This window comes from Embiotoca jacksoni, unplaced genomic scaffold (genome assembly GCF_022577435.1).
Source record: "Embiotoca jacksoni isolate LCO1_2020_lvr unplaced genomic scaffold, fEmbJac1.0.p SCAF_9, whole genome shotgun sequence".
Lineage (NCBI taxonomy): Eukaryota > Metazoa > Chordata > Actinopteri > Embiotocidae > Embiotoca > Embiotoca jacksoni.
In genome coordinates, this window is record NW_027185447.1 from 7,941,940 (window position 1) to 7,957,419 (window position 15,480).

Genomic DNA, 15,480 nt, shown 5'->3' on the forward strand with positions numbered 1-15,480 from the left:
TGCAGCACACTCCTCGCTGCTCTCCAGAGTTTAAACCTACTTACAAAGACATGAAGTCATGAATATGTGCCTGACAGGATGTTGTAAAGTATCTAAAAGGAATTGCTGTTGTTCTTATCCTCTGTCATGATTTGTTCATGTGTGTGTTTATAGTATTTGCCAAATGACACCTGCTCTGATGCTTTCTCAGGTGCACAAGGGCAGTCTTGGAAGAGAGGCGTCGGGGTCACCCATCCTCGTTGCTGAAAATGTTACCTCAGCAACCACTCACGTCACAAAGGTAAAGAAGCACCATTTCATGGTCAACTGGTCTGTCTGAATTATGCTAAATGCGGGTTACATTGAAGGATATTAAAAGAAAAGCCATTGTGTGTTGCAGACGGTGAAAGGAGGATATTCAGAGACCAGGATCGAAAAGAGGATCATAATCACAGGAGACGACGATGTCGACCAGGAGCAGGTGAGCCGACATGGCGCGTAAACTGTGGATCAAACCCTAGTCAAAAAAGTATAGTTTGAGTAGCTCACAGGGGGAGAGAGGAACAAACATAAACTTTTCAGGTCAGGGGTTAAAAAAAAGAGGCAAACAAAACTACAGAGCGCCAGCTGGGGGCTGAGTCTGAAAAGCAGGGTCAAAAACACAAATGAGAACAGGCATGGAGCAGACACAAAGAGCCAAAAACATGGGGACAGAAAAAATAAACTGACAACATAAGAAGGAAACACACAGACGAAATACACAGCGGAGAGGAGAACAACGAGGGAAAGATTAAACTAATCAGGGCGGGGTAGATAAGGGCTGTGTTCCAAATGATGTACTTCCATTAGTACATTCACATATAGTACTCCTCCATGTTTAATTGAGTACTTAAATTTGGACATGTTGGTGTTCTCTTAAACCGCACAGCACCGTTCATCACTTTCCGACATTAACCTTAACATCTGAATGCATCACCTGCCAACATAACTGCTGGCTTTAATTATTTATTATCAATTATTTTATTGTTGTTGTTTCTAACGTTGTTTCTGTAAATGGTGGAAAACATCTGTCGCATCCGACACTTAATTTTTGGACCGTTTTGAGTGCATCATCGGGGAACTTGTAGTGCACTGCATGTTTTCATTCTTGTCAGTGTGAACGAACGTATGCACTCAAAATAGTGAGCGTTAGTACTGAGTACAACATTTGGAACAGAGCCATTGAAAAATAAAACAGGAAATACAACAAATTAAATGGCAGAACCATGACTCATAAGGACAGTATTTTCTGCTATTACTCATTGGTTTTGGGTGGGGTTTTTTGGACATTTTTAGTTGCTGGGTATTTTGGGGATTTGTTTCTTCCAGTGAGGCTTTTTAATTGTCTATATAATAATTATTTCAGTATGAGAACTGTTTCTAAACAGCATTTTGTATAAACACACACAAAAGTAAGGGTTACAGCTTTGGGCTCTTACAATTAACAAATGCATTATGGATATAAATAAAGTATGCAAAATAGTCTGCTGAAAATAATTGAAATGGTGAATTATTGTAACATTTATAGTAGTTGCTGATTATTTTTCTACCGAAAGGTTAATCAATAAGACAAATGTCTTCAGCTCAATTTGGGGGCATAAAACATTGTCTGAAATTGCCTTTGCTGCAGGGAAATTGTGTCGAATTTCCCTTCTGTTATTATCAAATAGGAACTTTATTTGGAATTCAGTCTGGAGCTGAAAAACACAGAAAAGTTGTATGAAGTACTGAAGTTTAAATATTGACTCTTTTCTTGCAGGCTCTGGCTATTGCAATACAGGAAGCCAAGCAGCAGCATCCAGACATGCAGGTGACAAAGGCAGTTGTTGTCAGGGAAACTGAATCATCTACTGGGGATCGACATGGTGCATCAGAGGTACAGGTGCCATCTTGACTCCAAATGATAGTATCAGGCCAGGATTTAGCCTCCTCTAACCTCCTTTGAGGATCAGGGATTTGTGGTTGACTCTCCTCTTTCTTCTCTACAGTCCTGATTTCCCAAGACAAGAGTGCCCCCCTCTGGATCAGAAGCGTCAGTACCCGACCTGAAATTGCCACCCACCATCCCGACTGATAAGACTTAAATGCCAGTGGCATTCTGATGGAGCAAAACAATCTGAAACGGGACTCCTTCCAAATTCTTATGTTTTATTTTGATTCAAGCATTTCACTAGTGAAATCATTCATTTTCAGTGGAGTGGTCACTTGGTCATTCTGCAAAAAAAAAAGAAAAAAAAAAAAAAGAAATCATTTGTGGTCTTTAACTGGTTGACAGAATGCCTCCAGAATCCAAAACATGGGGAACATTTAAAAACATAATCCAATTAAATTCCTTGTGGACCTCTCAGGGCCTCTATGTTCAAACCAGTGGAGTATTCCTCAAAGGTCAAAAGGAATTAATGTAGAAGGGGTTTGTTTAGATAGTCTGTACCCTCACTCACTGTGGAATAATCCAGGATTGTGTGCCATGTTGGTAACTACTCCATACAGAGAGTGGCATTTGGGAAATTAGGAATATGAGTGTCTTATCTTGCTGTAACGAATAACAAGAAATCATCTGGCGGTGTCTGCTGAAAAAAAAACGTAAGTGTGTGTGTGTTTTCACTTTGTCCGTTGATGAGTAAAGTAATCCATAACATGTCGCTCCAGAATTTTTATAAAGCATCCAGTGAAGCAGGGTTTTAGTGAGAGCAGAAGATCCTCTCTTAAGTTTTCATTCCTGCATTGACGGTTAAAATGAAGTGAGCTTTGGTCCATCTCATCACACCGAACGATGAGGATGCATTGATTAGAAAGGATCATGGTCCTTCAGACAACTTTATCGAGGACCAAAGTTAGATAGTCTGATCACTGTACTTCCCTCTATCTGTCTCACCTTCAATACTTTACTTCTGTTAAATGTATTTCACCTTGATGTGTGGGTGGCAAGTATGCAAGGTTATGCATCTATGTCTTGACTGTAGGAGCTGTTAATACACAGTGTCTCTGTTGTATTTATTCAAACATTGGCGATGTAGTTTCTGAGCATGCCGATGTCTCAGACGGAGCCCAGTTCCCCTCCTCTTCCAGCCTTTAGATATGCTTTCAGCTGGATATAATACCACTTTGGCCATTTTGTGTAGTTAAGTACATATAGTAGGTTCACGTCACAGAACGGGCTGCTGCATCAGTAAAAAGTCATGTTTGAGATAATGTTTGCGTGATAATTTCTTGCCTTTTTGGATTGTAATTGAGTACGTTGGATATTGAACACATAAGGATGGATGATATTATCCAGAATCAGGAAAGAAACATCCTGAAAAATAGCAGACGCAGAGGCAGAATTATTCGCAATATCAAGTCTGAAAAAGGAAATTAAGCTTCCTGAAAGGAAATGAAGAGTATTCGTCAGAAAAGTGGGAAGTATCGAGCATTCAGTTTTGTTAATCACAAGATCCAACGATGTAAAATTGTCTATAGTTTGTTGCTTTTGATACAACCCTCAACACGTTCATCTCATTTCCAGCCACCAGTGCTGAACAGTATATCTTCATAATCATAAGTTTTCTTCTAATTTTACCTGCCGATGAAGAAACATAAAGTCTGTGAAGCCGTCATTCTGTTGTGGTGACTGATGGTTTCTCACTGCTGTTCATTTTACAAGCAGTTTTCTTCATCTTAACGTCTACATCCTGCCTGCTGAAATGGTATTATGCATCAGCACTATTCCAATACTCTGTCATGTAAAGTACAGTGTTATAAATGAATAAAATATACAGTAGGAGAAGCGTCTCTTAACCTTTAGCTGTGTGTGATTTGGTTACATAGAGATGCCATAGACATGTAATGTGCCAACTAAGGTAGCAGTCAAATTGTACAAACTCGGGTTTTGTATGAAATAACTTTGTATGAACAAGCTACTTTTAATTACAAAAGTGCCAGAAAGTCAAATGCATAAACTTGGCATGGCATGGTTTCCCTTTAATTATAGTGTCTTTAATGCAACTAATTTAAAAAAAAAAAAAAAAAAAAAAAAAAAAAAAAAAAAAAAAATTCAGTTTCTTTGCAAAAGTCATATTTTATATTTAAGTGCAGCAGAAAATTCATTCACCAGATAAAAACAATGTTAAAAACTGTCATGTCAGGTTTATGAGAGTATTACTGAGGTGTAACTTTGGCTTTCAGACACTAAACTTTACAGTCAATGTCCACATGTGTCGTGTAACTCCTGTTGTGTTTCGGATTTTGGTTCCAGATCCTTTAAAGTGATGGTTAGTCATGGATGTGGGTGACAAACTGGAAGCTGGATAAAAAAAAAAAAAAAGAAAAGAAAAGAAAAAAAAAAAAAAAAAAAAGAATGCAGCCATGCATACCGTGTACTGTATATTTGGTGCTGTTTGGTGGATTGTGAAGATGTGAAGTAGTTAATGGCCACCGGCTTGATGTACACTAGAGGGAACCGGTTACCAAAAACGAAGTGAGCTTTGCGCTGACATCAAACATTACCCTGCTGAAATCCTTCTCACCATCCTTCACTATGGGACAAAAAAATATCCAAATTCTCCTTGGATCAAGCTGCAAGGTCAAACTTCCTCACTCTGTTCAGAAAAAGGCCTGCTCATGGACATCTGACAAGTAAACAACCAGACTGTGATTAATCGCATACACTTGGCTGTGGCTGAGACAACCTGGTGCCGAAATATGATTGGACGACCTCTGGCTGACCCTCAAACCTGGCCCTGTCCTTTCTGTACAAAGCTGTCCTCCTCCGCAGCTTCATCTCTTCTGCTCTGCTGCTCTCCATTGCTTGGTGCTGCGTCTTTGCTGTACATTGTACTTGCATTCCTTCCAATATGAATAAAGAAGAGAGAGAAAAAAAAAAGACAAAAAAGAACCAGATGAGAAGGGAAGCCCTCTGTTTGATGTCTGTAACACGTCTGTGTTTGTGTCTATAGTTTTCATCAAAGACGGTAATTAAGTTCAGCTCCTGTGTTTTGCAATCATGAAAAAATAATGCAGTACAAAAAGCAGCTCTTTATATATCTGCGGTGGTGTTTTTTTTTTTAATTTTTTTTACCAAGCACCCCAAGGTTTGTTGAGGAAAAGGAATATGTATGCAAAATGCTCTCTAGCAATGTTGGAGAAATGCAACAGAAAGACTCCGGTTTCATTAATACTATTGGAAGAAGTAATTATTCCACACGCACCTACTGCTGAAGTTTGTTTCTCAGCTTGTTACGATACTGAAAATGCATCTTACTGCTGGGGAGGATATAAAAAGACAGAAGTGTACGCGAACAGCATTCAAAATACCACAAACAATGTTGTAAATTAGTATTTGAGCGTCTTGCAAAGTGATTGCTGAGAGGAAAGATATACAATTTAGCGTTGCGTGATTTGGAATGTGTCATTGAAGACCTGACCCATCAACTTTTTTGTTCTTTACAAAATACGTTTGAATTTAGCGAGCTTGCTAAGTGTTAACAGATCATAGTGATGCAGATACTGTACAGCGTACGGAACAATTTGAGGAAATTCAGCATACATGCTCTCCTCTCTGTGAGGACATCACTGCAAGACCAGTAAACAAATCAAAAGGAGGTAATAAACACTTTTACAGTTGTATATTTTCAGATAATAATTGCACTTATGAGTTGTTTTTAAAACGCTCGTCAAAAGCATCTGTATAAGAGGAACACGGAAACAAACGCTGTTCTTTCTCTCTTTCTTCACACTGTGAAGATGACTCGACGCACAGAACTACATTTACAATTGGTTCAAAGGGAGAAAAAGATTACATGTGTTAAATGTGCAAATCAATTCCTGATTTTTAATTGAATGGAATACTGGAGCATGAACGAATGTGATGCACACACTTAGGCATGCATGAACGTACGTATTGGAAGGATGGTGAGCAGCCCGGCACAAAAATGCCAGAACCGATTTCTTTGTCCCAGTCCAGCCCTGGACGTTACTTTCGACTCTTCAAAAATAAATGAGTGTTGCTCTGAAGAAAAACGGCGCTGCGAGGCTTTTGCAGGTCAGATGAGACAGCTACAGAGATGTTTGGTTTGTGCCTCAGAGTTTCTACTACATTATTTCCATTGAATGCTTTAACGACGTCTTCCACGAAGCCAAAATGCATCCTCTGTCTTTTTTCAGTATTGTACTTGCATTCATTATGATGACAGGTTCCACATGTTAGTAGTTTGTTCATGTTTATATGAAACAAACAGAGGGATTTCATATTTAATGTGAGTTTTTTTTTGGTCTTTTCAGCTGAACTCTGGCCACTTATCTTCAAGTGTGACCTTAATAAACAAGTTAAATGTAACAATTTAAAATTAAGTATGCAAGTGGGTTCCTTGGGGAACTTAGGCATTTGAGAAAATTATAGCCTATTAAACTCATGATCCACTGTCTAGCTTTTTCCAGTGCAAACCAATGTTGTTAAAAACTCCAAAATGAACCAGTGAATCGCCTTTCTTCTTCCCAAACGGAAATTTCAAAAGGCTCTGTCAGAAATGTGAAAAGTTCACCCACGCGTTTGCGAAGCTTTACTCCATATTGCATGGCCTCACGAAGAGGCAGCACTTAGATTTGAAGTCTACAAGATGTCCGGCCTCTTCTGACATCAAAGACAAAAATGAAGAAAATGGCATTATGTTTATTAAAAGCAGGTCGATCCATTCAGACACCCTAAGCAACGTAGGTACATACACTGACCAATCTCATGCCACACAGCAGCTGACAGTAAAATACCGCCCCTACTTTGTAATAAGCTACGTTAGAAAAGTCAGCAATCACTGCCACTTACTGTGTTACAATGCTCATCATGAAGGACATAAGAGAAAGGCCTGTTGTGTCTGAGCCCAAAAACACCCCAAACTATGATCTGAAAATGAACAAAATTTAAAAAAAAAACAACCAAATCTGTTAGGTCAGTTATTCATAAATTATAGCATGAGTGAGCCTAAACACAATGCGGATAAACAAAGAAGGAAAATAAATAAAATCGCTTTTGAATAATAACGACATGGATTATAATCATAAAGACTTAAGGCTCATTTGGGACCTGAGGATTTCATACATACAGTGTACAACAACGCAGCTCACACAGCTCAGCGCGCCTTTGTTCCACACTTGACATGGATGAAGGAGGAAGGTAAGACATCGATTAATCAACACAAGTCTGCTGTTTACAATGGAAGCCGTACTAGGGGGGGTGTACACGCTGCATTTTTCGCACATTGATACAACAGATGGAACTGAACCTTGTTGGCCTCGAACCTTTGGCTCCAGTTTTATGACAGCTCTGAGGTTTTGATGCAACAGAAAAGCATGAATGAAGTCCAGGCAAAGTTAATAAAGATCTCGACATCTGGTTTTCATAAAGCAATGAATCCTCCTTCCCTGTTTTTTTTCTTCTTCTTTTTTTTGGGCAGGGTAACGGTTGGTTTTTCTTCTTAGACAGTGCAGGTTTCCCAAAGACACTCCAGAGAGAGCAGGGAAATGACTTCGACCACTCCCTGTCTTAAAACAAGCGTAAAGAATATGTGCTATGTAAATGCTTTAGGTCTCCTCCGATAGCCAATTTTAAATCCACACATTTGTGCTGCACACATCTCCTGTGCATCCCCATGGAAACAACATATACACATCCTATTGTGGCCTCCAAGATGAAAACCACAGAATATCCATAGGTAGGTTAGAAAGGAGGAGAGAGAAAAGAAAAAAAAAACATCTTCAAAGAGACTGCAGTTACGGTGTCCTTTCAGTTTCATAAAAGGAACTTCTGAAAGAGCCAGTTCCTTTCAGTAACTTTTTTAGAAAGGTGGAGGAAGAGAACCTTCCTCAGGAAGAGATCTGTGTAGAAAAAACAGACGAAAGAGACAGTTGCGTTGGGAAGGGAGCAGGTGGGCATGTGGCTGTCAGCTTCCTGTTGTCTTTGTCCTGCGGTTTCTCCTCTTAATAAGCAGCTGCGGCGCCGGGTTCCTGCAGATGTTTGTCATAGTATCGTTGTGGCTGTGAAGATCAAGGCTGCAAAGTTGACCAGGGGAAATGCCAACGACTCCGCGGCTGCTCCCACAGCCATGGAGCCTGAAATACAACAATCAAATCAAAACACGTGTTTGGACTTGTGTTCATCAATGTCTGTTGTGGCCTGAGAAAAAAAACAAAAAAACTCCACTGACTGACATGAACGTTTCGCATCAATTATCACACAGAAACATAGAAACCCGATCCGAATGCATCCAGTACAAAGACGTGCTGCGAGTACACACATATATCAGTAGATGGCACAAGTACAACATGCTCAGTTTTGTGGGGCAACCTGATTCTCAAAGAGCGAGACGACAGCTAGAGAATTACTGTAGTTTCATAAAAAGGAAACATCCGCTCACAAACAACCAGGTACTGCCAATATTCCACGCATGTCAGAGTTGTTGGATTATATATATTTACCAGCCTGCGGATAAGATGCTGTATTTATTGTAAAAGAGAACATAAATTGCTCATTTGAAGAGTCACTGTTTTGCACCATTTAATGGGTAAAAATCCCTCAGAGAAGATCCTGAGATAATGTTCTTGTTGTGTCTAGAGTATTCAGTATATTTTTACCCTAACAAGCCGTGATGACAGGCGATACTGTCTTTCTCTACGAGTTCTAGGAAAATTAAGAACTCAGAAGATCCACTTAGAGAGGTGTAGACGAGACAATTTAAAGGTGAGGTGGTCACAAATGAAGTCTTAAACATCAGTGTGTGGGCATCTACAGGTCTGTCCCACCTGCTATCTTGGGGATGGTAATCTGGCGGCTGCTGATGCCTTCGCCTCCCTCGCTGAAGGGTTTGATCTGGATCACGTAGCCTTCGTCGACTGGCAGCGACAGCTCCAAGGAGGTGTTGTTGGTCTCCACCACACTGGGCCGGCTGTGTTTGTCTTGGCTGTACATCACCTGCAGGAAACCGAGTGCGGAGGATGACAACAGTGTGTGTCACGGCACAGAGGGACTCCGAGCAAAAGTGCATTGTGTGAGGGGTTTTCTTGCTAATATACTGACAAGAAAATCGAAGTTTAAGTCCCAGAAAAAGGACGGCTGTGGATATCTGCTCATGACGGTGCTGGATCACCAGGGGAGAGGGTGCGGCCGAGATAAAGGGGATTTAGAGATTCGTCAACGTTGACTTTTTAGCTGCAGTTTGGGCTGCAAAAGCATCTGCCCCCTTACGGACACTTTCAGGAGACTCTTTTAATGTAGTGGGAACAATGCACAGTGACCTCAGCTGACAAAGACCTCGATTTGTCAGCGGTTTCTCATTTTCAGTGTAGGAGGCTGCAAATAAATATAATTTTTTTTCTTTTTCTGATTCATAATCCAAATGACACTTCAGAAAGATTAATAATAAACAGATATTTAATTCCGGAAGGAATCATTAACATATGCATTATGTATTTGATGCTGCTGTGGAAAGTCAAATGTCACAATCAAAAGAAAATGACCATAGATCAGAGTGTGCCGCAATCAGAAATGACTTCCCCTTGAGCAGCAATCAGACAAGTTGCTTTTTGTTAATCTTGTGTGGCTGAAACTATGTGGTTAAAAAAAAAAAAAAAGGTTATGGCTGTTGGGGTTATCTAGGGATCATTATTTCAAGGAAAGAAGGCATATTGTGTAGGACTTGCAAGTTTAAATTAATATGCAGCTTCACCTTACACCACCACAACATGAGCATGAATTAGGGCTTCATGCATTAACAATACTGTGAGGTTTATCAGCAAAATCAGTGTGTTCATAAAGAAAAAAAAGAATTGCTCATCTGGAGTAAATGGACCAATCTACCAATCTGCTGTGTTACAATCTAAAAAGCCATTCGCCCGTCAGGTTTGCAGTTCAGTCTCTATTGGAAAAGTGTGAAACTCTCCACTTTTTTACCTTATATCCTGTGACTTCTGACTCATTCTCCAGGGCGTGCACTTGGTCCCACCTCAGGATGACCTTGGAGTTGGAAGTGTTCCACATGATTTTAACTGGCGCTTGACTCGGTGCTGGAGGAGGACAAGGGGAGGAAGAGGAGGATAACAAAACAACAGACTGTCCAGTCAATAAACAGTCCTGAAGCAACTCAGCATGAAGGAGATTTCTCATTATCAGTTTATCATCCCACTGTTAAGCGGGAGCACTGACTCCACTAAGGTGTGTGTGTGTGTGTGTGTGTGTGTGTGTGTGTGTGTGTGTGTGTGTGTGTGTGTGTGTGTGTGTGTGTGTGTGTGTGTGTGTGTGTGGGGTGGGGGTGGGGGAGTGAGAATAGTTGTACGTTTGGCTGATATTAGAGGATGGTAAATAGGGGAGACAAAAAGAGACAAGAAAGAATGTGAATCTATATATCTATAACAATTTCTAATGTTAGCTAATGTGAATATAAAATGCTGCACACGTGTAAAAGGTAAAGCTCTTTATGGTTATTGTGTGCAGCGAGCCAGCTCTGATGAGCCGGCCGCTGCTTTCTTTACATCTTGCACAAGCTCTGGCACGAGTGCTTGCACGCAGATGACACGTTGCATAGATGCACACTGGTGACAACTGCAGAGGACAATGAAGTATATGTGCGGTGCATGCAAGCCATTAAAAAAAAGAAAAAGACAAGTCGGGGAAACGATATACAGATGAGACGGGATTCTTCCTCAGCTGGAAACATCTCGTCCTCCGCCAGCTAGACCTCTACGTCTAATCTCTCAGCGTGGTGGTGAATTTAACTGGCATTTACACAAAATAGGCCAGGCCTTTGAAATGAGAGGTTATATATGACGTCCCTTAGCTTCTTGCTGTTCACATTAGTGAGATGCCAGCAAATGGAACAGCGTGTCCGTGAAGAAGACGGACAACATATAATCGATGTAAACACAGTAAACAGTCAAATATTCTTAAACAATAGCTTTGTGAAGATTTTATAAGGGAGAAAAAGTATTTAACATACTTTATGTCTCAACTACGTCCAACACACTTTAGAGCTCCATGTGGTACACTTTCTGTAATTCATGCTCCCTACTTTCATTATTGGTATGATGAAATATGTACTGAATGGACCATGCACCTAGAGCCAGAGAAAAAGCATGAAAAAAAAGACAAAAAGGACACAGTCATTCGCCAACACTGTCTTGTAAGAGGAGTCCTCACGTGGTTTCTTGGTTGTGACATTGACTATGCTACTCTGTGGACCCACTCCAGCGCTGTTATAGGCCTGCAGGGACATGTAATAGGTACTGCTGCCCTCCAGATCCCTGATGAGAGCTGAAGTTTTATTCCCCACTGTCCTGATCACACTGGCTGCTTCCGGCTTTTCCTTCTCGCCCCAGTACCGCAACTAGAAACAACAAAAATACACAGGTTACACTTCATCAGTTTGCATCTAATTTGTTACTAAATACTCCCATCTACAATTGTACAATTGTGGGAATTAAACCTGGATAGCTCTCATAAATGGTGGTTTATTTCATAAATTAATATTACAGACACAAACACAAAAAGGTCATCACACTGTTATCTAATGAAATAATAACGGATTTAATGCCAGTAGCTGTTGCTCCACTATGTTTGTATGAGTCCTCTTGTGTGGGCATGTGTTGGTTTGACCTCGTAGCCTAGGATGCGTCTGCGGTTGTTGCTCCAGGACAGCGGCTTCCAGGTGACCTCTACCTCGGCTGCTGATACACTCCTCGCCTTCAGCCTCCCTGGAGCTCTGCTGGGCTCTGAAAGGCACACAGGGTAGTCAGGAGAGGGAAGAAAACATGGATTCACGACACCCACGTCCTCTGTTTGACTTGCTGAGAATTCTGCAGCTCCATCCAGTCTGTGGGGTGAAGCATTCACTGGAGCTTGTGTCACTCAAAAGTGTGATATGGTAACTTTATTTGGTGGTTTTATACAGCTCACAATACTCAGCAGTGTGTCTATAGCACTATTGTATTTAACAAAAAGCTTTATGTTTATTATTCATGTGATAATGATGATAATACTTTAATTTGAACTTGTTTATATTCATTATGTTCTTTTGCAGTCTCATACATCACAGACATAGACTGAAAATAACTGAAGGACCCTTTTTTTTAATAAACAAACAAACCTTGGGTATAAAAACGTAATTACCTTTCAGTTTTAGTGCCTAGTGTTTTCTGATAAAGACATTATTCTCTTGTTTTTATATGTGCCAACCAAGGCCACCACTGCCTGCAGGTGAGACAGTCGTCTATCAACTGAATATGATGTTACAGCCAATGAAGACTTGCATTCAAATCTCAGAAAGCAAAATATTTCCCTATAGCATTAAATATTCAGGACTAAATGTGCAACAATTTAGGCGTAGCTAGATAAAGGCTAAAATAAAGAGAGTTGTGTTTTAAGCTTTCTTTTAGCTTCCCTGACATGTACTGATATCTAGTTTGTTCAACAGCTTTGGAGCAGAAGTGACAAAAGCTGCATCGCCAGATGTGTTGTACATTGCCCGAGATAAATTAACACATCCTCTGATGTATAGGTGTCATTTTTACACACCTTCCTCTGCTGAGTAGATGGTGGTCACCGGACTGAAAGGGCCTTCTCCCTTGTTGTTGTAAACCCCGACTTTGACTTGGTAAGGGGAGAAGGGAGGGATGCTCTCGTTCTTGAAGACATATCGAGAAGCCTCTGGAGACGTGACAGCAGCCTGCATCCAGCCCTGCGCCCCGAGTGGGCGGAAAGCCACCACGTATCCAAAGCCCGGACCGCTCTGCAGCTCCTCAGGAACAGGCTAAGGAGGTATGAGATGACTCAGAGGGATGACTCAAGAGAGACGAGCATGACTGATCGTACAGATAATACCTAAAAGAAATGCAGCTCTGCGCAGATTAGGACACTTGGCGGAATAGTTCTGAGGGCATTACTGTACTGCACGAACTTATCATTCTGTCTGGTAAAGTGTTTTTATAATGAATAATGAGGAGAAATAAAATAGAACCAGCCAAAGACAGTTGGAGAGTTATTATTCATATACTCCTATCTTTTAACTTCAAAATTAATGTCAGACGCCCATACGATTGCAAAAACTAAAGGGGCATAAACATTTAAATTTCATTCCAGATGTGTTTTAAATCACCCAAAATGTGAACCGAATTGTTTTTCTACATTTCATTAATATATAAAAATTGGGTTTTTATTATAAAAATGTCTTTCAATTGTGTATTTAAATTTGCATGTAAGTAAAAACAGATTCACATCCACTTAATCTATCTGCTAAAACACAACAAAAAAAGGACAAAAAAATGATTACACATATGTAAATGCATGTTTACCTCCCAAGTGATGACCAGCTCCGAACGGCCTCCGCCACCACCGTTCACCCTCGCTGGAGTCACCCTGGGAACTAACAAATCCGACGCAGTGTTAAATGTGCAATTTGTATATTCATATATCTGCAATTCTAACTGTAAATATCCACAATCTCTCTTTTACTGAAAAAAGGTGTTGATATTGTACATGTTCAAAGTTTTCAAGAGTTACAACTTTCTCAAATTCGTACAATTTCCCATTTAATAATGGATGCCGACTTAAGTGACATCGCTTGGGGCAACTTACCAAAACTTTTTACAGCTCGCTCTTGAGCCATAAAAGGCTTTAGACAACTATTTTACATGGCCAGTGGGTCAGTTTTCATTAGACACTATATTGTGTTTCAAATTTACTGTGTAATTAGTATATCGTTTTTGTATTTATAAATGCGTGTAGGTATATGTAGGTGCACACAGTATGCTTGCATGTACTGCAAGTGTTATTATGTACAAAAACTCCTTTGATGGCTGCTTATTTGCTGCTATATGGGTGATTTAACTGTAAAATTTTCACATCAATTTCAATCTCCTTTGACAGATGTTATATGTGCTGGCTGTGAACTAAACAATAGTATTACGTTGTTTTTCCTTGAAACTATTGGACCAAACGTGCCTGGCATCAATGATGTTGTTGGTTCATTCATGTGTTATGTACATTGAGAAAGCAGAGATTTATCTGTAATACACTGGTACAATTATGTTTAGGATTGGATTTGAGTAGATTTTTTTCCAACATGTAAGAACATGTGTTTGAAGGGATCTAATTGCCGTCTTGCAGTGGGTTCTTTCTACATGTATTGTGTATAATTTGGAAGCCATTTGTGTCACCGTTGGCAGCAGAAGAGCCGTAAGGAGCTTCTGATACTTACGCATTTCTTTGGTGCGGGCCTTTTTGGAGGGTTTGCTGGGCTCTCCTGTTCCTATGCTGTTGGTTGCCAAGACTCTGAACTCGTACTCCACCCAGGGACTCAAGTCAATGACAGTCGCTGACAGCTGCTTCCCCCCTAGCAGCTCAGGAACTGAGAGACATCACAGAAATAATCTTTCATCAAAGCCCCGCAAGATCTGCCACTGAAAGTTAGCCAAGTCATTTCATGTGTGGTGCTCGAAAAGGGTACCAGTCACACACACGCACTCCTTTTTATCTGCTCAGTAAACTTCACATTCACACAACCTACAGACAGACTGTCAGATGAAACCAGCCTACCGGTGGTAACTGCTTGCCACCCGAGAGAGAAGGGCGTTCTGGCCTGGATGGTGTAGCTGAGGATGGCGCTGTGGCTGTCCATCCCAGGTCCCCAGGACAGAGCGGCAGTGGTCTCTGTCATCTCGGTTACCTGACAGTCCACAGGGGGGCCTGGAGGACCTGCAAGGATAATTAGTGACAGTTTACTCGCACAGAATGATAAATACTGCCGAGATGAATGAAGACACGGGGCAGCAGAAAGGAGACAGAGTGGGTGGGCCGCGCTCAGAGCTTATGTAACAAAATGATGAGAGCCGCTTACACTTTCTGAAACTAGAGTGAAATACTGAACTACAAGCAATCCAAATTGCACTCTTTGTTTTATCACTGGCAATGCATCAAAACTATGAATGCCGAGCAAATCTCATTGCATCTTATGTCATTTCACTTTTTTTTGTGGTTCCCAATGAAGGGGTCTGTGTCTCTCCCAGGGTATGCAAGATAAATCAGTGTGATATCAAGATAATATACTCATAAGAAAAAGGGCATTTTTAAAAAAATTTTTTTTTTTATATTTACTTCTTTTAAAGATGACTGAAATTAAGTAATCTAAGAATATTATGAAGGCAGACCTCTCCTTTGTTAAAGTGTTCATCTCTCGTAAACTTATGTAACCTGTAATCACGGAGACACTGTTTCACTTTGAGAGGTCAGAAGTGGAGTGGAATTATACATCTGTGAACGGTGGTTCCACAATATAATGTATACCACTAACATGGGAACTAGGTTGTGCATTATTAAGCTATGCCACGCTTTAATTATAAACACCAAAGTAATTCTGTTTACCTTTCTTTATTCACTTTGTGATATAGAGTGGTAATAGGAACATTGTCACATTTCGGAGAAGGAACATGTTACAGCTTAGTCATACC

The 15,480-nt window shown here is 40.4% G+C and overlaps 2 protein-coding genes across 4 annotated transcripts in view; one reads left to right on the forward strand and one right to left on the reverse strand.

The window, feature by feature from the left end:
- The window catches only part of LOC138192585 (band 4.1-like protein 1), a 49,572-nt gene extending 45,783 nt beyond the window's left edge, over positions 1–3,789 (forward strand). The window contains exons 21-24 of the mRNA XM_069140069.1: positions 191–280; positions 380–460; positions 1,778–1,894; positions 2,007–3,789. Of these exons, the coding sequence (XP_068996170.1) occupies positions 191–280; positions 380–460; positions 1,778–1,894; positions 2,007–2,012 (294 nt within the window). The 3' untranslated portion in view covers positions 2,013–3,789. The remainder of the gene's footprint in view (positions 1–190; positions 281–379; positions 461–1,777; positions 1,895–2,006) is intronic.
- Positions 3,790–6,644: 2,855 nt separating this feature from the next.
- cntn3a.1 (contactin 3a, tandem duplicate 1) overlaps positions 6,645–15,480 on the reverse strand; it is a 285,629-nt gene continuing 276,793 nt past the window's right edge. For all 3 annotated transcript variants that reach the window (XM_069140071.1, XM_069140072.1, XM_069140070.1), the window contains 9 exons: positions 14,570–14,728; positions 14,232–14,381; positions 13,327–13,397; positions 12,551–12,785; positions 11,633–11,748; positions 11,177–11,363; positions 9,935–10,047; positions 8,788–8,956; positions 6,645–8,097 (listed from right to left, as the gene is read on the reverse strand). In XM_069140071.1, the coding sequence (XP_068996172.1) occupies positions 8,006–8,097; positions 8,788–8,956; positions 9,935–10,047; positions 11,177–11,363; positions 11,633–11,748; positions 12,551–12,785; positions 13,327–13,397; positions 14,232–14,381; positions 14,570–14,728 (1,292 nt within the window). In that variant the 3' untranslated portion in view covers positions 6,645–8,005. The remainder of the gene's footprint in view (positions 8,098–8,787; positions 8,957–9,934; positions 10,048–11,176; positions 11,364–11,632; positions 11,749–12,550; positions 12,786–13,326; positions 13,398–14,231; positions 14,382–14,569; positions 14,729–15,480) is intronic.